The sequence below is a fragment of the Varanus komodoensis genome, unplaced genomic scaffold (genome assembly GCF_004798865.1).
Source record: "Varanus komodoensis strain SLA01 unplaced genomic scaffold, ASM479886v1 scaffold3, whole genome shotgun sequence".
In the NCBI taxonomy this organism is placed as follows: domain Eukaryota; kingdom Metazoa; phylum Chordata; class Lepidosauria; order Squamata; family Varanidae; genus Varanus; species Varanus komodoensis.
In genome coordinates this window covers 29,557,568-29,583,059 of record NW_025335761.1, presented here as the reverse complement: position 1 = coordinate 29,583,059, position 25,492 = coordinate 29,557,568, and the positions used below count along the sequence as shown (strand labels likewise).

The 25,492-nt window shown below is 37.0% G+C and overlaps 1 protein-coding gene and 1 long non-coding RNA gene across 6 annotated transcripts in view; both read left to right on the top strand.

Moving 5' to 3' along the window:
- STRN3 (striatin 3) overlaps positions 1-21,611 on the top strand; it is a 61,063-nt gene extending 39,452 nt beyond the window's left edge. For 2 of the 5 annotated variants that reach the window (XM_044435688.1, XM_044435687.1), the window contains exons 8-18: positions 1,681-1,791; positions 9,595-9,735; positions 14,386-14,519; positions 15,345-15,520; positions 15,611-15,658; positions 16,103-16,224; positions 16,573-16,740; positions 17,884-18,024; positions 18,763-18,870; positions 19,758-19,844; positions 19,939-21,611. In XM_044435688.1, the coding sequence (XP_044291623.1) occupies positions 1,681-1,791; positions 9,595-9,735; positions 14,386-14,519; positions 15,345-15,520; positions 15,611-15,658; positions 16,103-16,224; positions 16,573-16,740; positions 17,884-18,024; positions 18,763-18,870; positions 19,758-19,844; positions 19,939-20,108 (1,406 nt within the window). In that variant the 3' untranslated portion in view covers positions 20,109-21,611. The remainder of the gene's footprint in view (positions 1-1,680; positions 1,792-9,594; positions 9,736-14,385; positions 14,520-15,344; positions 15,521-15,610; positions 15,659-16,102; positions 16,225-16,572; positions 16,741-17,883; positions 18,025-18,762; positions 18,871-19,757; positions 19,845-19,938) is intronic. The other 3 variants (XM_044435689.1, XM_044435690.1, XM_044435691.1) reach the window with 3 other exon arrangements.
- On the top strand, positions 3,330-9,588 carry LOC123026269. The gene is made up of 3 exons (XR_006415267.1): positions 3,330-3,342; positions 3,671-3,674; positions 6,687-9,588. It is a non-coding gene; the product is annotated as an uncharacterized LOC123026269 (long non-coding RNA).
- Positions 21,612-25,492: the final 3,881 nt, after the last annotated feature.

The following is a 25,492-nucleotide window of genomic DNA, read 5'->3' as shown; positions in this document are numbered from 1 at the left end:
TACCAATTATAAACTTGTCTTTCAGTGAAACATGGTTAGGCCATGTGTGCACCCAGCATTCCTGTAGTCTGCTCTGACCCACCTTTTCTTGGGCTACTATCATATATGCAATGGTTAATTTTTAGCTGAAGGGAAAATGTAATGTAATGTAAAACTTTACTAATGTAAAACTTTACTAATGTAAAAGTTCATTACTAAAGATAGCAAATAAAGCAAGAACTCTGCTATGCAGGAATAACTTATTCATTTGAAAGAGAAATAAAATTATAACATTTGGTTGAAAGCTGGTCTTTTGTAACCTGTTCGAAGGGTAGTTTCTGAACTTTGGAAATGGGCCTACAGTTTGTGCATGTGTTTTCTGCCTCTTTTTTCTGCCTCTTCATATGAGGTAGATTGTGGTGATCGTCTTTGTTTTGGACTCAGCTAGATTCTACTTCATAAGACACCCCAATTTCCTAGTTTGCTTCTTTCCAGTGTAAGTAGGATGAAAAGAGAGCTGTTCATCAGTTCCTCCTGGGTATTATCCTGGAGGCGTGCATTATTTTGTTCACAAAAGGAATAAAATGAGCAAAAAGTACTTAAGTGTGTAGGGGGGAAATTAATACACTTATGTAACTATTGAGAGACATAGTTTTCATGAATACCCTATATTCAGAGGAAACGTGCTCAGGAAACCTTTTTTTAAAAAGTATTTTCTGAGATTTCTAAGCCTTATTCATGCATAGAAGTAAATACTGCTTAGTATAGAAGGTCTCAGTCCAAAGTGATTGCAATGTTGATATTTCAAATGTCCCCTCTGGATCAGGCTTATTAGGAGGTGTACTAAATTAACCACATAGATCTATGATCTCACAAAAGAATGAAAGTATCCTAAATTGACTACACCCTTTGAATTACATGTATTCATGCTTCAAGAAATTGTATTGTACACATATTTCATACAAGGCTCAGTGTTTTCAGTGGAACTTCCATCTAATATGTTTTATAATCTGGTTTTAAATGCATCATTCAAAATTTGATAAAGACAAACCTGTCAATTCACATTTTCCCTAATTTGCCATGGCTGTTGGGTTGCAAAAAAAATTATCTTAGTATTGGTGCTCTTCTTTAATTGAAAAAAATGAAGAATCAACAGTAAAAATTCTATGGTATGCTATATGGTCTTGATTTATATTAATGTTTTAATAACCTTAAAAGGCAAACATGTTTTCTTATGTTTATATCTATATCTGTTTTATAGCTACTAGATCTTACTGCATGTAAAATAAGAGCAGGAAGAAAATGCATGGTGGATTTTATAAACAAAATGGTGCTGGCAATTCAGTTGCACTTTAAAAGTGGTATTGCATGTTTTATTTGCTTATTTAAGTCTGGCTGAATTATGTGTTAATATTATCTTACTAAAGATGCAGTAATTTCATGCATTAATATTAAACCATTCTTTAATATCAGTGAATGGAAAGAAATTGAAATGCCTTTGTTGATAAATTATCATAAAGTAAGTTTGTGGAAAAATGTGACCAAATTGAAGCATTTTACATAATAGTAACAGAAACTGCACCTTTAAAATACTGAAATGTTTTTGAATAGTACTAATTGTTGCTTAACCTATAACACTCACAGACAGCTTGCATTGCCAATTGCTGATTTATTTTTCTTTCAATAATATGCTGCATGTAGACAAAGATGACCTGTCCCCAACTGCTGAGGTTTGGGATGTAGACCAGGGACTAATAAGTAAACTGAAGGAACAGTACAAGAAGGAACGAAAGGGGAAGAAAGGGGTAAAGAGTAAGTGCAGATTCTGAATCTTGACACAACTCTTTGAATTACAGTTTTTTGGAGGACAGTTTTTGTTTTGTTTTGTTCTTAAGTGTTCTCCTTTCCACTTCTATTTAACAGTTTTCTATTTGGTGGCAACCAACTTTAACTTTCCATCTGATAAATCTGCAACTTAAAATTTCATCTAAAATGAAATTATTTTAGATTTGTATCTTGGGGTGGGGTGAAAGGAGGGATGGATAACTTGCGCTGCTTCAGTATTAGCTAGAAATAATTTGACTATCATTGTTTTGTACTTTTTAAAGGAGCATATACAAATTTTTTCGTCAATGATAAGTGACGAAATGCTAAATGAAAGAGAAAGAAGGGACATGAGAGGAGGCTAGTGTTTCAGTTTGTCTAGGGCTTTGGCAGAACAAGGGTGGTTTCTGCAAAGTCATCATGAAGCTTCCAGCTTTTCTCTCTCTGGAGTGTATGCAACTCATGGATAACTCAGGAAAAGTGTAGTCATCACTGAAGAATGAGTTGTTGCCGTTGGTTGCTTATTGAATCTTTGGATCCCTGACTTTGAACTGTAACCTGATTTGGCAGGTTACTTTTCACCACTACCAAGTATGATATGAAGTACACATTCAGACACATTTCTGGGATGATGAGGTTCAGCAACAACCATATGTCTCCTAGTAAGGACCTTGGAGCAGTGGCTTTTGAATTGAGTAGTGTTACAAGATGCAGAATGAGAACTTAAAGTTCAGATGAAGGACAGGATCTAGCAACAGACCAAGCAAATTTCTGCTCAGAAATAGAGGTTTAGTGTATAGCTGCCCAAACTGTTTTGCCTACTATGGAAGCAGTAGGAAGGCAAGGAATAGATGGGAGCTTAATGCCACATCGACTGCTTTCCTGCTGCTGAATTTAGTTTGAGGTGGCCTATCCTGGTTGCTTCTGTTGCAATAGTATTGGATTAGTTCCTCAGGCGCAACTGTAAAGTCCGTATATGGAATGATGGGTCAGGAATTTGCACATCTGCTGAAATCAAGCTTTCAGCTGAATATTGACAGCTGACTATTAACTATGTTTACTCAGAAGTAAATTCCATTAAATATATTTCCAGGGAAGCAGTCTTAGGCAGAGTGCAGCCATGATAGGAAATCTTTTGCACTCTGCTGGTTTGGCTTTGTATGCAAATTCTTAATATAAATAGATTTGTGCATGGTTTTAAAATATTTTAAAATAGTGTTGCATGCTCTCTGCATTATTTTCTTAACTCAGTATTAATTACATTATTCTAAATGGGTCCTCTTGGACTCATTAGGCAATACTCTTAGTCTATAATATAAATTCGTCCTCTGCTCGTAATACATAGTCATTTGTTGTAAACTTGTTGGAGTTGCGGTATTTTATTCAAGAGAGTCTACTTTCAATTCCAAACTGCTATATAACATGCATTTTAATTCAGTTACTAGAAATTTTGAAATGTGTTTAATGTTTGTAAGGTCATTAGAGTAAAATGGTGAGGAGGAGTGAATGGCTTTTGCTAAACCTGAACACTTGCAAGGTGTTTTATGTTCTGCAGTTCCTCCAAAATAAAAAAATATAGATAGTGGTTCCGAAAGATTTCTTACTTTATTTTTTGAAATAAACACAGCTCTTTCTATTAGTGCTTGAAATACTCTCAGGTAAACTGAAATAACATTTCTGTTTGTGTAATTAATTTATTTCATTTCTATACTGCCTAATAACAGAAGCTCTCTTTCCATTATGGAAAATAACGTCCAGTTTTTATCAGAACCAAGGCAATTAACAATATACAACATACACCAATGCTATGTTTATTTATTTTGTTTAAAGTGTTTTTATGCTAATCATCAGCCAAAAAGCCTTCTAGAATAGTTTATATGCAATCAGTAAAACCAGATTGTCCCTGCCGTCAGGTGCACAATAAAAAAGACAAGGAAAAAGGTATGGAAAAAGAAGAGGGAAAAATATAAGGTCGTTTTTCCCCCCCAGCCCTGGTGGAATGGCCATGTTTTCCCTCTCCTTCTGCAGATCCTGCTGGAATGGACAGTGGTGGTTACAGTTGAGAGAGGAGTTTTTCATGTGGGAGGGGCAGTCTTTCTACCGAACTGTAATAACTTACATAAAGGCAGTTTGATATCCTAGGTTCATTTCTGCACATGTGGCTGAACCATCTGACATCTGTCTCAGAAAATCTTAATGGATAGAAGAGTTTATAGTATAAATATATTGATTTCAGCATCAAGTCAGTTATCTCTTGAGTTGTAGGTCATTGGTTTCTTGACTCTGCAGAAAATGGAAGTCATGCTCCTATTCTTTATTTCAAGCTTTTATAGAACATCACAATAGCCACATGGGTCTCTTGTCAGTGTTGTTTAGGGCACACCTTATAGAACTTGAGAACATCCAAAGAAACCACATTTCCTAACCTAAAGACCATATCTCTGTTGAAAAGGGACTTCAGGTCTCATTTAAGATCCATGGCAGCTAGGCAGATATGGCCAAGTAAGATCAATCTCTGTTTCTATGTGTATCCCACATAACTTCAGAAGTTTAAACTACTTCATTCACATCTGGTGGTGTTTTACCAAAATAACTGGACAAAGAGAACCCCACTTCGAAGCTTATCTATTATACAATCTATCTTTCCTAATTCTGTGAACCTCCTACACCTCCTTCCTTTGTAATTGTGAAGAATAAACACAGTGCCTCTTACCAAATGCCCAGTGGACACATGGCATGGCTGGTGTTCCCTGCAGCCAGTCTCCTGGGTCACTGCAAATGGCAAGGGCAGAGCAGCTGCAGATAGCAACACTTCAGGTGGATAGCATCACTGGACTTAGCTTGCAGCTTGCTCCATCAGCCAGAATCAGCAACAATTGGGGTGGCTTTGAAGTGGGGGGGGGAGGGAGAGAGAGAATGAGAATAAATGGGCAATGGGAGCATGGATATGGCTGAACATACAGAGAAATTGCTCAGGAGAAACAACAATGGAGGAAGAAGGGAGAGACCTACAGACAGGAAGGCAAAAAGGGAATGGAGGAGGAAGTTCAGAAAACCAAGCAAAGGTATTCTTATGGTGAGGCAAACACAGTGCTCGATTGGGGCCAAGTCAAGTTACAGGTTGTTCAGGAGTATACTTGCCAGAAGAATCTGCTTCCTTGTGTGGAAGGAAGACTTCTCACCCACCCTTGCTTAACCCTAACCCTGCCAGACTGAGAAGGAAACCTGATAGTTTTACTCCTGGGAGCTAGAGAGAGATGAGGCTTAATCAGAATTTCATAATAGAGACAGAAGCAGCATGGGGAACTATCGAAGAAGCCGTTGGCAACTGTAGGCTTAGTGCAGGTTCCTTCCTCAGATACTGCTGTGGGGAAAGGTTTACTTAGGGAAGGGAAGATCCATTCCCTGACAGAATCTATTCTGTTATTGTTTATAGAGAGCTAATCCTTTTTGTGTTCTAGTTTAAATGGACTTCAGTTAATGTAACTAGGAGAGTTTTCCCTCAATAAAATCTGTCTTAAAACACCTGTTGATTGCGGCAAGCCAAGAGAATACTCCTCAAGACCTAATTCACATTACTTTTAGAACAAAGCCAATTTTATTTTTACAAATATAGTTTTCAAACATACACATGCACAAATGTTACTACAAAGAAAAATGTCTTGGTTAGTATACCCATATAATGCATGGCATTATATACTGGTTTTAACAGATATAACAGAGACAAAAGGAAGCTTAGGATAATTAGTGTTGCCAGATAAAGAGGTAAAGGGGAACATCTTCCATATGAACCTGCCCAAACCCTAAGATCATCTGCAGCTGTCCTCTGATAGCCCTCCTTGAAAGAGTTGAGGAGGAGTGTTACAAGGGGGGGCCTTTTGCAATAGCTCCCTGATCATGGAACTTGCTCCCCAGAGAGGTGTGCCTGGTGCCAACCCATTCTGGTGCCAGGCCAAAACCTTTTTATTCTCCAGGTTTTTAAATTGATAAATGTTATTTTAATTAGTTGCATCAAGTACTGGCACTTAGGAGCTCTTAACTGTTTTATCGTTGTAATAATGGCTTTTAATATTTTTTCTCTTTGCAGACTTTCTTGAGATTTTGTAATGGATTGTCAGTATATAAAAACTATAGATAGATAGATAAATAGATAGATAGATAGATAGATAGATAGACAGATAGATAGATAGAGCAAGACAAACTAGGGGCTATAGGACTAGAAAAGCTTGGGTGCCTGGAGATGTTGAATCATGGTAATGTATTTGATTTATACCCTACCATTCTTTCAAAAATGGTGCTCAGGGGAGTGGAGAGGCAGAATTAAAATTGATTAGAACAGTAAAAAAATGCAATAAAATACTGTAGAAACATAACTGCAGGATTTTTTTTTAATCCAGCATTTACAGATCAGAGATCTTTCTGAATGAAATGATACGTATTTGCCTGCTGGCAGAAAAACAGTGAAGTCAGCAGTCCTAGCCCCATTTGAACGAGAGTTCCTAGCGTGGTAGCAGCCACCAGAAAGTACACATACTGTTCTTAAGTAACCAAGTACAGATAGTATATAGACTCAAATGGGGTTCTGATTCTTTATTTCCTTGCAAGTGTGGGCAATAATGGGAAAACCAAATTATAGATAAGCTTTTATTAGGTACCCTAGCACAACCACAATTTTGGTTAAACGTAGATTTCACATTCTCAATAGAATTCAAAGAATGTCAGCATTCTCTTGATGGTGTTTGGTAACTGTTTCTCAACCCAGGAGGTTATAGCACAAGACAAACCACGTGTCTGACCAAATAGAGCACAGCTCTGGGACTCAGCATGCAGTTTGTGAGGATTGGTAAAGCATTCTTCGCAGAGGTACAAATGCAACTAATAAGATGAATCAGTAAGAAAACATAAAGGGATCCCTGGCCTGACAAATAAGGGCTTGTGCCAGCAAAGAACAGAATTGTCACAAGGAACAGGAATTAGAATTGATTAAACCCAATGGTCCTTTTTGACAGGGCATTTAATTAGTTTTATATTATATCGGGACATTTTGTCAACTACTAAACAGATCTTGTAACTTTATTTGTATAAGCTATTGTATTTTTTATTTGGTTTTAATTTTGTCTTTTAAATTTTTCATTGTATTTTTATATTTTACGTGTTGTGAGCCTCCTGGAGAACTTCAGCTATTGGGCAGTATAGGAATCTTATTAATAATACCTACTTGATGCAGCCTTCAATTTAACTAAACTTTTGGTTATGACAGATGATAGACCTTATGTGTCTGGTGAAAAATCTAGGCTTGAGCATCATGTAAAGCATCCTAACAAACTTAACTAAAATTATAAGTATTAGTATTATTTAGTATTATTGTTGTTATCACATTTATACCACACCTTTCTTCCTCTTACAAGGAACTCAAGGCAGCTTATCAGTTTCTCCTATCTGTTTTATCCTCACAACAACCCCTGTGAAGTATGCTAGACTAAGAGACCGTGACTGGCCAAAGGCCATTTGATGAGCTATAAAGCTGAGCGGGGACCAGAACCTGGATCTCTCGAGTTCCAGTCCAGTACTCTGACCACTCTACCACACTGACTCTGAGCAATTCCAACATGGCAAAAAAATTATTTTGCCTTTGCAGGTCCCTGTGCCTCCTGCTAATCTGTTTCAGAGAGACCCCCAGCTCTCTAGAGCAGATCTGAAGGTGCATGGAATGCTGCAGGTGGGAGGAGGAACTGCTCCCTGATGGAAGCAGTTGTTACCTATGCTAGCAATCCCTTGTCCCTTTCTGTTCCTCCTTGTGGTGTCTGTACATCACACGGATGGGCCCTGTGCCTGGGTAGAGACTGTTACCAGGAAGATTTAACAGCTAAGAACATTTTGGCAAGAGCTCTTCCTCTACCCTAACATCCATATAAAAGGGAGGGGCTTCTACCATTTCCTTAGTTCTTCTTCGACTGCTTTTAGTGCCTCCGGAAGTTCGTTCTCGTTCTGTTTCCTCAGAGCATTTTTCTACATTTTCTTTTCCTTTGCAGGTGGGAGGAGGAATTGCTTCATTTCCTTATAGAAGCAGTTATTTCACTACGTTAGCAAAGATCATATCCCTTTCTGATCTAGGCCTCTCTTGGAATCAGAATTTAGGAATAAAAGAAAACTTTTTTTTCCATTTTTAACTTTCTACATATATATGTTGAGTGCTGTCTGTTGCTCTGTGTTTTCTGATAGAATTTTATTTCTCCAGATCAGATGATTCTATAGTGTGGCTTGCTTGAGATGGTATATAACATAATGTACTGAATTGTCCATTTCTCCCTTTAACCAGTGGTATTCTAAACTGGTTTGTCTTTACTCTGTAGAGCTGAATTCTATGTAGGTATTTTTGATGAGAGGCTTTTTGAGTGCAAGTATGTAGGACACCTTTTTAGACAGAAAGGTGTCAGGAAAAGGAAATCCTGGATTTGCTTTTTATTTCTGATATAGACTAGCTCCAGCTATTGTAATATTATGATACTGAATGTATTGTAATGCAATCTATATTTGTAAGGAATTTGCAGTGAAAAGGGGTCATCTTGGTTCCCATAAGAAAGAAATAGTGGTTACCTGTTCAGCAAATGAGAGCACTTTCATTTTATTGACCAAAATTAGGCTGAGAGAGCAGTCCTGTGAATGTTTGGATAACTGCTCTGACCTCAGAAGGAGGAGTCAGAGATTGGCTGCCAGACTTATCCTTACAGGTGGCTCAGAAAGAGACTATGAAAGTGACCTTGGAGGACAAGGAAAGAGAGCATTCTGGTAGGTGAAGAGAGGGGGAACTGGAGGGACCAGGTTATGAGATAACCAGAGCCTTCTTCCATTTCCTTCCCTCTCCTTCTAAGGTACCCTTGCTAGATGGGCTGAAATGCACAAATACTGAAAATACAGGTTGATGAAGAATGGGGAAGCAAAGACAGTTTCAGACATTCCTGCCACTCTGCTGGCTTCAGCTGTACAAAGCATTTGGAATCTTGGAAGACTCCAAGTTTGGGTGCCTCTGAGCAGCAAGGGTACTCTCCATAAGAAAGGAGATTCTGTCTTCTAGGTCTAACATGTAGTATATGATAATAGATTCTAGATGTTTATGTCATTTCTATATCATAAAGAATAGGTACTTGTTAAGCAAGAGTGCAGTTCATATATGTATTATATACTAGCTTGTAAATGTTACATAGTTACAGTGTCAGTTCTGGCTTAATCTTAATATAAAGCTCTTTACAAGACAGAATAGAGTGCAAGTTCTGTATTCCCGTAATAGTTGCATATTAATTGCAAGTCAAATGCAATAAATTATAATATTGGGCTTAAATAATTTTTTGCCCAAGTAGTTATTAAAAATATGAAGGGGAAAGTTAATAGTTTGTTGCCTTCCAACTTCCTGTACATCTATATTTATCCCCTTTTGTGGTAAACAAATGTTTGTGCCTTAGTGCTGTAAGTTTGATTATATGTAATGGTTCAGGGATTATGTTCTTGAAGTTTTTCATAAGGATTTTAAACACTCAACTTTCAGTCTTCTACTTTAAACAGAACACCCAGCAGTTACACACACAGTACCAGTCAAGTCTGAACCTTTTTTTGAAGATTCATTTTAATTTATTTTCCAACGCATCATGTAAAACATATGTTCTACACAAGCATATGTCTTTTAAAGAGATCACATTAAAGCAAGACTATTGATGAGCATATTGGGGATGTAAATGGCTGTCAGGTCAAGCGGTAGCAATCGAATGAACCTTTGCTGCTGACGTTAATTTACAGGGGTCAACAGGACAAAACTGCACGACATGATAGCTGATCTGGGCGATGATGAGCTACCCCACATCCCATCAGGAGTCATTAATCAATCTAGGTCACCCTCTTCTAGAATGACTGATCATGAAGGTGCAAGAGCAGAGGAAGGTACAACAAATTCAGCTACTTATTTTGTTTTAAAAGGTTTTATTTTAAAACCACACGTGTGTAGTCGCTCTGAACCAAATACCTAACATTAAGATGCAGTTGTTGCTTGTAGCTTGGTTCTGCAAAAGACTACCACTATACAATCTTCAGTTTTTGTCTTGTATGACAGAAATTGATACACAGACTTGCGTGTTTAAATTATGTCTATATAATTCTTACTATCACACTGGTGAATACCAAATACAAAGAAGTTATTTAAAAAGCAGTTGCTGCTGGTGAAGGATACCCTTCTCTTTTACATTTTTAACTATTCTAAGGTGTGGAGAATACTTATTTAAAAACTTGTCCTTGAGCAAAATATATTGTACCTGCATTGAGTGAAATTGCTTAGTGCTCTGCTCACCTTTTGAGCAGAAGTGCTTCTGATTCAGCATTTAGCACTCTTTAATTTGTATTTAAAATACCATTTTGTGATCTGAAAAGCATGGTTTGCTAATCAAGAGACCATATTGAGCGGCTTTTAGCATAAACCCAAATTTGATTTTGAAAATTTTTTGAAACAAAGCAAGCCATGTCCTAAAAAGAGATATATCCTGAAATTGAAGAACCTGTTTTTCTTTTATTCATGGATTGCAGTGCAAACCCTTAATATATATGGTGTTTAAGTGTCAAGCTATGAAGTTCAAATCTTGTGGAAAAACAACTTTAATTGTATTAATACTCTGTCACTATTGTTTTTCCTGGATCTTTTAATACTGTTTGCAAGAGTTACAGTAGTTTTGGACTCCAAATGATTTTGGAAGTCAAAGATTATCCGTGTTCTGAACATGTAAAGATATATCATCAAGTCCTTAGCACATGATCTTAAAAATAATGTACAAATATAAAAAAACATTTTGAGGAGTGTTGTCATTTTTTATGAAATACAAACTTTTAGCTGAATGGATCTGCTTATGATGATGCATAGAGGACATGGATGTGTGACCTCATTCTCACACTAAAGTGCAGGATGCAGATATTTCATGACCAAGTATTGTTATTTGGTAAGCTGCATAATAAGGAAAAATGCAACATCTTGGTTTGTACTTGTCTTCCTTCTTGTTACTAGGTATTTAACTTCCTGAAGGCCAAGACAGGGGGGTTTTTTAGCTTTTTGTTTTGTTTTTGCTTTGCACATCATACATGTACCTGACTCTCCTGGTTATTACTTTGCAGGCAAAATTTAGGAAGTGTAGGAAACAAAATATTTTTTAATCTTGTACATATGTTATGCATTCATACTAAAATAATCATTATGAAAGTGACTAGTCTAAATATAACACTTGTCTATGTTAAGGGACACTAATAACAGATTTTTGTTACAAGTTGGAGGAGGAATTTGTAGGATAAATAGCCTGTTGCCTATGTCTTAAAAGACTGAAGTTTAAAATTAAATTTCATATGAAAAAGATTTGTTGGATCAAAGGCAATATAACTTTTCTTCAGGAAAAGTAAATTTGAAATACATTTGAAAGATACATTTCAAAAATGCTTCTGAGCAAAACAAGGCAGAATACAGTAAGAAAGTATGTGTTTGTCTTTAACGGACAACAGGTTTTTAAAAGTGTCTTAACTCTTAAGAATAAAATATATTTGACCTGGTTTGTACGTAACATCAACAAACAAGTTTTACCCTGGCTTATTGTTGGGTTAAAAATCTGGATTGTTTCTTCCTCAATAACCCAGAAGTATGGGTTCAGGCATCTTAGCAAACAACCACTTATTTTGGTCTAGTAAGCAGTATCGAAGTATTGCAAATAAATAACAAGCCCAGGAATGTGGTGTTCCTAGGTTGTTTTGTAAAATGAGAAAAGGGCACAAGTAGTTTTGAGTCAAATGGTTTTGAGGTATTAGTCCTATGAACTGTTGTTCCATGCAAATTGGGTTGTCCTTCCACTAACAGAAAGATTCTTTACTTAAATAGAAGATACCAATGCCCAAAGAAATTCCTTGTTGAAAAAAGGGAGAAGGTGGTTTTCACTAATCCCTGCTTCCCTTTTCAGCCTCACAGTGCTGCCTTCCATGTTGTTGCAGAGGACCCCAAGATCTTCTAGAGCAGCATATGAGAAGCGCAAGGGTCCAAAACAGAAAAGAGTAAACCCCCAGAATAGTGTTTTCTGAATGGAGTTCTGTTGTTGACTGTCTAGATCTAACCCATTTTATTTGTTCCATTTGAACCAAAAGTGATGGAATAAACTAATTCTTCCTCAAAGCAATATTTTGATAGGCTTCATACACTGAGCAAGGTATCCTTTTAACACATCTTGCCAATGAGACAGTTTCCATCAGTGGAATAGGAAGGAGTGATTTCCCCCTCCCCGGTACAAGTCTCTGTGCATCCACTGAATCTGCTCTGGAGGGGTGGGGGACCCTCCAGAGAAGATTGGGGCAACAGAGGGGTGCAGAGTATGGAGAGATTAGGAAGTCTCAGTATGCAAGTAGAAGGTCAATCCGACAAAGTTGGATTTCACCCATATTTTGTATTTGAAATTGAGGAGGAATACACTTTGAAAAGGTAAGCGAGTGTGAAACAAAAGTGAAATTGCTTAGATGCAATATTGCTTGCTTGCTTGCATTCGTTAGTACATCAGTGAAATAGAGACTATGTATATATAGACATGAAAGTTCTGGATGTCTTGAAGCAGTTAAAAAAACTTTCCAGAGTAATACAAAAAAATTGAGGCAAAACTGCAGAATATCTACTTTTTGTGCTTTTTATAGACCTGTGATCACATTGCAACTTTAGGAACATAAAGTATTTTATATGATTTTGCTCATAAAAATTCTCATTCAGATTAAAAGCATTTAAAAGTATAATAATTAGTAAATTCTTAATTGTCTGATTGAAATACACATTTAAATGTAATATACCAAACATAATAAATTTATGAGCAAACTAAATTATACAGTGACTTGCAGAAGTATTGATTCCCCTTTGACTTTTCCAGATTTTGTTGTGTCATAGCCTGGAATTGAACATACTCATGTTTTTAATTGGCATGGTTACCACTTGATGTACACAATCAATACAACACTGTTAAGGTGTGAAATAGTTTTATTGTAGCACAAATGTTGAAGTGCAACAAAATGTGGAATAAGCAGGATGAATACTTCGACAGGGCATTATACATAATACATTTTAGGGATTTCAGCAAAGTGTGGAGCCGATGTATCTCCAGTAGATGCACTCTGGTCAGCAATAGGAAGGAAGCTGGGGTCTCAGCCTCTCCCTGTGAGCAGTGGCCAGAGAGTGGAATCAGTCACCCTAAGTGTGTTACAGGATGGGAGAAGCACAGAGGCAGTCTTCACCTCCTTGCTCCTCTCTCCCTTACTAGAATGCCAGTAATCCTCCAAGTTTGGGAAATTACAGTAGCCACATTGAATTGCATTGTTACTCCCTGAAACATCTCTTTCTTCCTAGAAGCACCAAGACTGATTTACAGCCATTTATCTTGTATGTGAGGGAGGAACTCATTGGGTTGGTATTTAGAAAAATCTAGTTTGAAGGAAAAGTTATATAGAGAGTTTATTTAGGGAAAATCTCTTATCTAATGGAATGCTATTTATTTCTCACCTGCTATTTGAAGTGGCATTTTATTCCTTTTTTTCTCCATTGTTGTCATTAATACGCTTCTTACTTTTAGGGAGGTTGAAAGTTTGCCTCTACTGATGGTGTTGCTCGCATGCCTGTGCCATAGGCAACAGGCTGCTGAGTGTCTTTTATATATTGGCAGCTTAGTTTGGTGGCAGCAGTTAAGGGCTTTATAGTTGAGGCAGTGGTCCTTAACAGCGAAGTCTGATTGGGGAATTTGAGAAGTTATAACAATGACTTCCATAGAGTCAAGCCTTAGTGTTTTTATAGTAAAATAAGGAAACATGGGCAGGCATAACTTAAATGCCACTCTATAAAAGATACATTAGATCAATAATTCTAATAAGGAATGGAAGATACTGTACTTGGACTCTCCCTGCATTCCCATGACTTCATAATTTTCAAAAAATTTACTGATCTAGTTCTACTGTAAGCTTCATATTACGTAATTATTAGAAATTATTTTGGGACTAAAGATGCGGCATTAATATATTAACAATTGGCCGTAAATATTGTCTTTATTATTCTAATAGAAAATGGGCAGTATCCTTCACTGCTGCAACTGCACTATAGGGAGTATACCTTCTCCCACAACTAATGAAATCTACTTCCAATGCTTATGGAAAAACTCCACTGCCTTGACCCATCCTAAAAAGGCATATTTCCAGGGTTATTTCAAGTGCTCCTGGTTCCTGTTTGGTTAGCAGTCCCTTCACTGGCAAAACAACTAGTAGAAGGGCCACAGTAGTATAGGATACTGCCCAGCATTACATAATTTAAATTCATTCAGTAAAAAGAAAGGTGAAGGGGTCGGGGACAAAAGACCCCAGTTTTTCACACCAGCTTTTCTTGTTTTGTTCCCCCCAGGCCTACATATTTTTATGTATATGCAAGAGGGGTACTATTAGCTGGTACAGTCTTGTAGCTATTTAGATAAATATAACATATTGTTTACATTTATGGAGAGTATAACTAAAAAAGTTAGCATATATAAACTTTAACTGTCTTCTTTCTTACAGCTGAGCCAATAACGTTTCCATCTGGAGGAGGGAAGTCATTTATTATGGGTTCAGATGACGTATTACTAAGTGTACTGGGCCTTGGGGACCTTGCAGACCTGACTGTAGCTAATGATGCAGACTATAGTTATGATGTAAGTGCAGTTTTATTTCATGATGGAACTAATGCAGAAGTACATTCTTGGAATTTTTCAAATTTTTTGAGCCTAGAGCAGAGGTGAGCAGGTGGGCAACATCAGCCTTTGTCTGTCAAAATGCAAACACAAAACTTAAGCAGACATGGCTGGCATGCATCCTTCTAGATTTTATTTACGGTTCTCAGTTCTAGAATAGTTGCTTGTTTCTTTTCAAATGAAAGCTGTGATTCTTATGATACTCATAAAAATACAAGCATAGGTGCTGAAGTTCATTTTTCTGCCTTGCAGTAAATTCTAGCAGAACAGATTGCTAGACATCATCTGTAGAACATGTACTGTATATATTTAGGGTGCAATCCAGTTGGAATGCTCGTAACCCTCCAAACTTGGAGGATTATGGTCATCCTTATGCAGGATGGAAGGAATGTAAAGGTGAAAGTTGCCTCTATGCTCCTTCCACCCTGTGGAAGTTTTGGCTGCCTAAGAGTTCCACATTGGAGTATGAGGAAAGGAAGCTGAAGCACTAGCAGGTTGAATTGTATCTTGGCAAATGCAGTCCTTTCTCCTTCCTGCCTCCAAAACCCATCTCCAAGGTTGTTCTTATAGCTTTGAAAGCACAGCCAGTGCAGTTCTTTTCATGCTGACTGGACGGTGCAGAGCTAGATCTGAGTAATCTGGTAATCTCTAGATATTTTCTAGCGACTGTAGAATTGCTTTGTTACTTTGTTTTCTAGCATATACATGCCAGCGAAGAGCCTAGAGGATGAAAACATACAACTCTGTGCTTTTCTGACTTCTTAATATAATGCATTCTAATTTTAGCTGCCAGCCAACAAAGATGCCTTTCGTAAAACATGGAATCCTAAGTATACGCTACGTAGCCATTTTGATGGAGTGCGGGCATTAGCTTTTCATCCTGTGGAGCCTGTGCTGGTTACAGCCTCTGAGGACCATACTCTAAAACTTTGGAACTTACAAAAAACAGTTCCTGCCAAAAAGCAAGTATATTTTAGACTTTTGAAGTTCCTTATATTCTGAAATCTGTGAAACTCATGCTCATAGAGTGACATTTGGCACCTTTCTTTCAGGAGTGCCTCTTTAGATGTGGAACCTATCTACACATTTAGAGCCCATATGTAAGTATTTTTTTATGTTTTGGTATTTCCCAAATATTTGTGCCACTATTGCATAGTGTTTTGATTTAATGGCTCCAGCCTCGGGCTTTTCATGTTTGCTTTTGATTTCCTTTTTTTTTTTTTTTAAAGAAAGCAATCAAACTTGCTTATTGGCTCATTCATTGCATTTTCCATATGCAAAAGTTGGTACCTGCCTAAAAAGATCTTGCTGACTGATGCAGAGTTGTTTGTTGAAGGTCAAATGGAGGGAACAACACTTCTAATTGCTGCTTATGACAATTTTTATGAAAAATTGTGAACATTTATACATGTATAAAACTGTAGTTTGTGTGTTTATAAAGTTATTTAGTAATTTTGATAATCTACCAAATATCAAAGTTCACACTTTTATTTTTTAGTTTATTAAGGGAAATATTATTGTCTTGTTTTTGTGTTTCAAAATAGCGGACCTGTATTGTCATTGGCAATTAGTTCTAATGGAGAACAATGTTTTAGTGGTGGTATTGATGCAACCATACAGTGGTGGAACATGCCTAGCCCTAATGTGGATCCTTATGATACATATGGTAAGTATCTTCTAAAAATGGTACATTTGTAACCACCATGAGAGAAAATGTTTGCATCTTAGAATAAATTGAGTGATGCCTCATACAGTGTTACATTTCAATGACCCAGGAAAGGTTTTTTGTCATCTTTGGACCTCTCTTATTTGAGAGATCCAAAGATCCAATCTTCATCTTAGTTAAGGTATGAACTGGACAAGTTATTAGCAGTGTTAAAATTTCCAAAACACACCAGCAGTTATAGTTACAATAAAAGGGTTTTGGCCATTTCAGAAACCAGCTACATTAAATAGAGTGCTAAAATTCAACTTTAAGATTGACTGACTGCTTTTTTTTTTCTCTTTTTGGCAGAGCCAAACGTTCTAGCTGGCACATTAATTGCACACACAGATGCTGTCTGGGGCCTTGCTTACAGTGGTATAAAGAATCACTTACTATCTTGCTCAGCAGATGGCAGTGTTAGATTATGGAATCCCTCTGAAAAAGTGCCCTGCATTTGCACTTACAATGGAAATAGGGGTAAGTTATAAGGGAGGATTTTACTGTTACAAAGTTTTAGATGAAATACAATTCTCCATAAAAGCTCTGACCAAGTAACAGTACTTAAGGAAAAACAAAAGTTGCTAAAAGATCATGCTGATGCTGATGGCTTAGATACTTGCTGCTTCCTTCAGCTATTAAAACGTTTGGCTGTTTTTTTGGTTGCTATTTTTAAATATAAATTAAAATTCATTTATTGAATGTTAATATTGTTTTATTCATTTATTGAAAAAGTTAAAGTATCCCACTCCAGTGCATTTTGTGTTGCTTAGGACAGCCAATAATATATTCATGAAATCCCAAATCAGCAAACAGCTAATAACTGAGGTAGATCTAGAACCTACCCCTTGGAAATAGATTCTTCTTGAGCAGTTTCTGATCCAGCAGAGAAATACCACTGGGAATGTAAAAGAGATGATGGCTTTATTTGTTGATTCCCCCATCCCTTATTTCTTCCCTACAAAAGTTAGCTCTGGAATACTAGGGGAAGTGACACTTAGGGCTGCACAAGGAAAAGATAAGTGACATTTTCCTGTGCCTCCCCATTTCTACTAATTAAGAGTGTCCTGAGTAAAACTCTGCTCAGGAAAGGTTCCCAGCAGAGGAAAATAAGAGGATGTAAACCCCTGGAGACAGGCTTTTGAGGAGAAAACAGCTATAGTATGACTTTCCAACACAAAAATTCAACCTGGCAGATTGTTCAATTTCTGGAATGAAAAAGGTTTTTAACCATGCATCAAAATATTAGGAGAGGTGACGAATGAAGCTCCCAAGTTCAGGTCCAGGTGTGGCCACAGAGACACAGCTAGCCATGCCTCAGCAACAAGTGCAGCATCGGGAAATCCCTTCCTGTCAGATATCCTGAACTTGTGCCATTTAATTTAGGATGGCAACTATACTTAGAAGCATTAGAATTGAGTTAAAAAGAAATGTAGATTAGTTTTTTGGAATTTGATTAGGTTTGTTTAAACAATGTAAATTGATTAAAATTAATTATCCATATGAAAATATTTCCATGTATAAGAAGTTGGTATTATGGGCTACACTGGATGTAAACAGTTTAGGATGGTGAATTTATCCTTTTTAACAGAACCTCTGCTGCTCCTTTCCTTTCTCCTCCAGAATATGGAATACCCACATCAGTTGACTTTATAGGCTGTGATCCTGCTCATATGGTGACATCATTTAGCACTGGCAACACTGTCATCTATGATTTGGAAACATCCCAGTCACTGGTAATGCTTTCATCACAGGTTGATTCTGGTAAGCTTAGTGAGTTCTCACAGCTTTTGTCTCACCGTTGCAACTAGAACATGATCTTACAGTGTGTTAAGCAAGACCGGTAGAAAGTTTTGTATGCAGCTATCAAATTGTAATCTAATTACACGAAATGTTCTTCAAATTAATCCTTACATGAGTGAAAAATGAGCTCACAGCTCATTGATATAGTGTCTGAGCTATTTTAGCATTGCTATAGTTGGGCTGCTCTAAAGCAGAGATATGTCACAACACAACCGAGATATGTCACAAACCGCTTGATTGTTTGAGTTGTTTTAAAATCTGCTCTGCTGTGAACTCACAAAGTGGTCTTGGAAATCTTGGTATCACAGTAGGAGTCTCCATTTGTAAATTTTCTAATATACCTTTGGTTCTTCGTAAGTCCAGCCCTTGGAACACAAGTGCACACTCTTATACATAGCTATAGTAGAAATTTCTGGCATAGGATTGGCTAATTTAGGATGCAATCCTGAGCATATTTAGACAGCAATAATTTACAAGACTTGAGAATGCTAGGAATTGTTGAACTTTTCATATCTGAACATGCATAAGACTTCACCTTTAGTATTTTTTTACTTCAATAATTTTTAAGGATCATACCTTAGTAATTTTTATAACTTACAGTGTTTCAAATTTTGAAGTACAAGTATGAAACTCATTCTCATTATTTGAGTGCAGTTGCATTTCTTCATTATCTGATTGTTACCTCTATTTTATTCTCAGGTTTACAGTCAAGCAATCACATTAACAGGGTAGTAAGTCATCCAACACTCCCTGTAACAATAACAGCTCATGAAGATAGACACATCAAGTTTTTTGATAATAAAACAGGTAAGGAAATGAGTACACACAGTACTGCAATTCATCACTTTTGGGTAGCACCCTTTCTCATTTTCCCATCTGTCCTTTATTTACCTGCTTATTCCTTCCCTTCTGTATTTTTGCTTTACTTCCTCCATTTGCTGTTCCTTGCAGTGTCATACCTTTCCTTTTTATGCATGACATTCAAGTCCCCTTTCAACCTTTTCCCTCTACTCTCTGGATTCCTCACCTCTGTTCATCCTTTTGTACTGCTGTAAGATCACAGCAATGGCTGGAAAAGAACTTCTTGAAGGGAAATGCCCAGCCTGTGTTTATTTCCCTAAGCTTGGCATTAAAAGCAAAGTACCATTTGATGACATTTTTGAAGTTGCAGTATCTGGAGTCCAAGAATGGAAATCAGGGGCTAGCAAATGCCAGTCCCTTGCCCCAGATCTCCCAGTCTGTTCTTTCTATTCCATTTATGTCCTGTGCATTCAGTGTTTTTGGAGCCCTCATTGGCTGACTGGGGATTTTTCTGTATTTACCTGACTTTGTTTCTCTTGTATTCTGCAACTCTTATGTCTCATATTGGTAAGCATCTCAGCCTGGCACCCAACAAGAACTGGAGATCAGATTAAAGTTAGTATAAAAATGAAGTATCTAAGTGTCATAAATAACTGGCCCTTTAAAATACTTTTCTTAACTGTTGCTGATTCCAGGAATGATTTCACAGACAAATCAAGGTCTTTATACCATGTTTGTAGGCTTCTTGAAACAGAATCATGGACTTAATTGGGCCTTAGTGTGATTCAGCAAGGCTGTTCGTTTGTACAGAATTTCTGTAAATTGGTTTGAATCTTTAGTCCATCAAATATAAACTTGTCATACTTCTCTTTTTCCCTGTACTTGGCTGTTAGGTAAAATGATCCATTCTATGGTTGCTCACTTGGATGCTGTCACAAGTTTAGCTGTGGATCCTAATGGAATCTACTTAATGTCTGGAAGTAAGTTAGCAATCTCTTGCACTGCCTGCAGATGTTGTTGAAATGCTTCTTTTGTTGTGTCTGAAAGTCTAATTCTATTTTTCTCTTCATTCAGGCCATGATTGCTCTATTAGATTATGGAATTTGGACAGCAAAACATGTGTGCAAGAAATAACAGCACATAGAAAAAAGTTGGATGAATCCATTTACGATGTAGCTTTTCATCCATCAAAAGCATATATTGCCAGTGCAGGAGCTGATGCCCTTGCCAAAGTATTTGTGTGACATAACAAAGCAAACCTGCATCCTGTGTAGCAGGTTTGCCCAGGACAAAAGAAGGAATGTGTCACTGCCATCTCTGAAACGGTTACTGATGAGACACTACATGTGACCAGCCTCAGCAGAGACTGTGCTTGGGGTGGGTATAAATTGGTCAAATCACGATCTCGTGAATAATGCTGGGCTGATTCATTTAAACTGTAATTACTGTATTTTTGGGGAAAAAGCATACCAGTATTTGTAGCCTTGACTGGATATGAACTGCGCGTTTGTCTGTACTTTAGGTGTGTCTTTAAACGAACGTGGAGTCGGATCTTACTAAAGACTTTTATTTTGGACTCTGTGTGCTGCCTTAGGGTTAGGAATGTGGTGCTCTTGTGAGGGTGGGGGGTGGGAGTGAGCTCCAAGAGTAGCTTTCTTTGCATCTCTTAGTAACTTTTGTTTATCAGTCAAATGCCACAGATTCCTCTTTTAAACTTTTATTTTGCTTTAAAGAAAAAGGAATTAACTTAAAATATTTAGCATTAGTTGCACAAAATATTTGGATAAAATTCTAGTTTTTATATGTCTTTTATATATTTAGCCTGTCACAACAGTGCTCAAGATTGTATGAATGATGTTGTTTTGGCATTAAAGTACCCTAAACCGCAGAGATCTTGCTGGCCCACTGTCCTGTAACCACAGTTCCCTTTGTTGCCTAACAAAGTTCAGCTCAGTCCTTTCATCAGGATGCTAATTCATCATCATTGCATTACTGGCTTCTTAAAGGACTGTACAGAAGTATATAAAAGAAACATAAAGGAACTAAGCATCCCCAGCCTTCCCAATGAACTTTTAAAATTAATCTTGGCATCCTATCACTATGTGATATTTTGTACATCTTACTGTATTTACGAGATTATTTATCAAGGATTACCCATCTGGCTAATGGCCTATTATTTATTTCACTTTTTGTTGGACTATATATTCTTTTTATGTAGCGTGTTAGGGGGCCCTGTATATCTATTACGGCACTCTTTGAACAGTCTAAAATAGACTAAAAATGGAACATGTAATGGTTTTTAAAGTTGCAGATAAACTTTTTTCCAGTGACCTGTCTGGAGTAAAGTTAATTCCAGAAAGTCGTTTTCAGAACTTTTGGAGTGAAAATGTTTTATTTGCAGTTCAAATAGAATGCAAAAGTAGTGAATCAAAGAGTCAGAAATTGGCTGTGTTTGGAATAGTTATTCCCTACTTTGATTTGTTTTTTTTCAGATGTGCTTCAGTTGATGGTGTAGCTAAAAGATTTTGTTTGTGTAACTGCATGATTAAGACAATAAAGTATTTTTTCTAGTCTTCCACAAAAATCTTTCTGATCAGTTTGCGAGTTTTGATGAGTTTTGTAAGTTTTCTGTTTTACAAACAATGAATCAGCAAATTTTTAAGATTGTACAACATAGCAAAAGTTCAGCTGTTTAAAAAATAATGTATATAAAATGCATATAATAAATACTAAATGGTGTACCTGTATGTTACTGTTGGCTATATTTTGTGTTGCAAAGTTATAAGTGGCATTTTATTCTCCAGATTATTAAATTAGAAAATAATGGTTTTAAATCTAGCAACAAAACATTTTACACATTTTAAATAAAATGCATTGCTTTTAAACACTTGAAATATTTAGCAATAGTTTCTGACAACACCACTCCTGTATAAGAACTTGTTTCAAGAGTATATTTCTTATGTGATAAGGTATTTTTCAAATAGGAAACACAATGTCAAAGCAACTATTGTACTGGGGTGGGGCAGTTGTGTGTGTGTATGTGTGTGTGTTTAATGGTCTGGTGATCTCATTGTATGGACACACTTATACAATCATATATGTCTACCCAAAAGTAAGCTCCATTGAGTTTAATGAAATAAGTTTATAGGATTGAAGCTTTAGATACAATTTGATTGTAGGGCCTTAAGAAAATCTTGGCCTTATACATTTTGAGATTGTTGTGCCTTTACACTAAAGGATACTTTTAAAGTGTAAAACTTGCTAATCAATGAAAACTTGATTTTTTACATTATTTCATGCTTCCCTATCCAGCAACATAAAATGATGGAGTTTGTGATTGCTTATGGCACAGTAGTTGATAGAATCTGTGCATAATAATTTATTTCCTGTTGCAGCATATCTTTCAGTCATAGATTATTTTTATAAATGGCCCAATTCTTTAAAGAGAAAAATAAGCACACTATCAGCTAAGGATAGTATTTCTTGAAACAATAGCACAGTAACTAAGCACATTACTGCTACTTGGAAGATGTTCTTATAAAGAGTGGAAATTACGTTTTCATGTTGTGCATCTAAATTAGTAAAGAGAATGTATCTCAGACTGAACTGGAAGAAAACAAGGTAGTAATGTACCTTTGACAGAGTAATGTAATCATATATTGTTTATAACAACTGATGTTTTATAAAAAGTAGTAGCATCATTGTTAGCAATGTGGTGCATTAAATTTATATTATAAATAAAAGGGAAAATGCCACCCTTGTCCACTGAGATTATGTTGAGGATTTCAGGCTTGTGTAAGATTTTTTTAAATTGTTCTGATTTGCACTCTTGTTTTCCCCCACCCCCCAGTGTAAGGCATTCACTAATTAACCAGCAAGAGTGTATGTGTTTTTTATTTTTATTGAAAGTAATTTCATAATTGCCTTTTCTTAAGTCAAACATTGTTTCTGGCAGTTTTTCCAGATTGCTACATTCTAATGCTTAAATGAAATGTGATTCTTTAATAAACATTGCCAAACAGAAGCTGTGCTCTTCTTTGAAATTGTATTAAAAATGAGAAAGAGGCATACTTGTGTATTTTTTGTTAAAGATTGTGTTTTCAATTTCAGACATTTGTATTCTTTCTGCTCAAGAGCACATGGAGAAACAAGTAAAATGTAATGGATTGAATTCAATTTTGATTCAGTAGGGGGCTTCTCTAACAGGAAGAGGAAGGAATTTCTGCCAGTTCTCATCCTATCAACCTCTTCCTGTTCCAGATGGAAGATGGCATATAGAGTGGCAGCAGGAAGGAGAAACAGTGAAAATGCCCTCATCAATGAGCAGAGCCTTTACTTGATCAAAGACTGTTGAGATTGGAGGGGAATAACTCAACAGAAGAATAATCCCATGATTATTTCCTTCCAGAATAACTATATTTCCTCACTTACTAGGTATCATTCCTTTCCATCTACCAGTGGAATGGATTCCCCCGATCCCTGCGTCCCTGGAATGCTCAAATTCTGATTGAGGTAACCAGGGAAGAGAAGAAAAAGACTCCTTGTGCAGTTGTGCCATGTAAATCAACTCACATCGCTGGTATTTTTAAGAGAAATGAAAATGCATCAGAGCACAATTATTTTCACTGCAAATTACTTATAATACACAATTTGTGTGTAAGAAAAAAGGTGACTGACATGTTAACATTGCTATAGTTCTGAGAACCTTAAAAATGGAGTAAACTGTCTATACACAGCTTTTTTGCATTTAAACCTTGACAAACAGTTCCTCCTCCCTCCCCAAAAGGTTAAATTCTCCCTTGGTGCAGACTTGTAGGAAAGTGGAACAGAGTAAGCCTCCACCCTTATTAACAAGATCAGTCAAGCAACACGTCCCTTACGTTGCATTGACATTACACACTGGTGTGCTGTTACATGCTATTACTATGCCCTGCTGGATTTTGTTGACAAAGCTCTGAAATAGATGTTGGTGTAGTGCACTCTACTGTGAATAATAAAAGGACAAGTTTTATGTTATATCTGTATACTGATCTGAATAGCTTCTGCAAGAGTTTTGTTGTTATATCACAGAACCTAAGAGCACTAGTAGCCAAAGAAGTTTAAGTGAAGGATCTTCCTTTCACAAAGTCTCATCCTTCAGAAGGTCTCTTTATATCATTATTGCTCATTTCGGCAACACCTGAATTAAAATAGAGAGTAGGGGCAATGTGCAGCTCCAGATCATACAGATCAAACATCGCTTTGAGCTAATCATGGGGTCCATACTGTTCAGTGCATCACAGCATAATGAAATAAGGATTTATTTTGAAAAAGTCAAAATCAAGGGCATACCAGCCTGAGCAGTATGTACTTTAACCATAAATCCACTTCCACTACTTAAACTAATGAGAGAAAGTCAAGTAAATGGTCACCTTCGCCATTGCTGCATATACCCACTTCCATCCTAATTAGTAGACCATTGGATTAGTTGCAGAGAGAAGAGAGATTTTTGCTGGTTGAACAGTGCTGAGGGGTGCAGAAGTCCTATAACAATAAGAAAGGCTGAGGTAGAATGGGCTGTAGAAACAGCAGGTGCAGTCTGAGGGGATAATAAGGTGATGAGGTTCTAGGGGAAAGCCAGAGTCATAGAAGGAATGCAGAAGCCAGTCGGGTAAGACCTGATCAGGTGGAAAGAGCGGCAGGGGTCCTGTGAGAGATCAGGAGAAAGGGAAGGCAGATAGGATCTTTTGGAAGGAATAGTAGGACTATCTAGCAGGCATGCACACACGCACACTTTACCACCCTCCCAAGTGTGTGCAGGTTTCTCTTTTGGGATTCTTTTGTGCATCACAGGAGACAGAAGGGAGGAAATATTGCCAAAGACAGAATTCATTCCATGAAATGGGTGGTCCATTGGAAAAGAAAAATTGGGTTCTAACTGGTGGTTTTGTTGCTCAGATATCACTATTGCCTTTGAAATAGGATCTTGGGGAATTACGTTTCACCAGTTTGCCATCTGTGAAATGGGTGTTTTGTCAACAGCCATATATACCACAGCAGCCATTTAGTGAATGTTCATTCCCGACCTCCACCCCCATGCCATGTCCTTCTGATGCCACCAACAAATGGGTCTAAAAGTTCAGGGGTACTTGCTGAAGTTTAGAAACAGCAGAATTGAATGGGTAGGAAGACTTCAATTAAATCATAATTAAATTGTAACAAGTATGGAAAGCCCTGTTCCATTCTCAAAAGCTTGCAGTAGTACATCTGTCTCTTGGAGTATAATGGCTGGCATTGTTGCAAGTCATGCTGCAAAATGTAACCTGATTTTGCCTTATCCACATTATTCCTTCACATATTTTTGTTGAGCATTCCTGAGGATACGCCATTGCAATATATGTCTTGGTTTTTTTCTGTTCTTTGTGTAAGTGTGTGTAAGTGTAGAGTGCTGTTCCTGCATGGGGATCGCTCTTTGTAGATTTGGACATTTGCTGCTGCTACTGCTGCTGCTTTTTTTTATCCAACTGCTTACCTTAAAATCAGGTTTCACAATGCTGTAACATTAAAGGCTGGCTAGAACAGGAAATGGAAAAATTAACTTTAATTGGTGGAACATTTATATTTTCTTTCCATGTGCTTCATCCCCTAT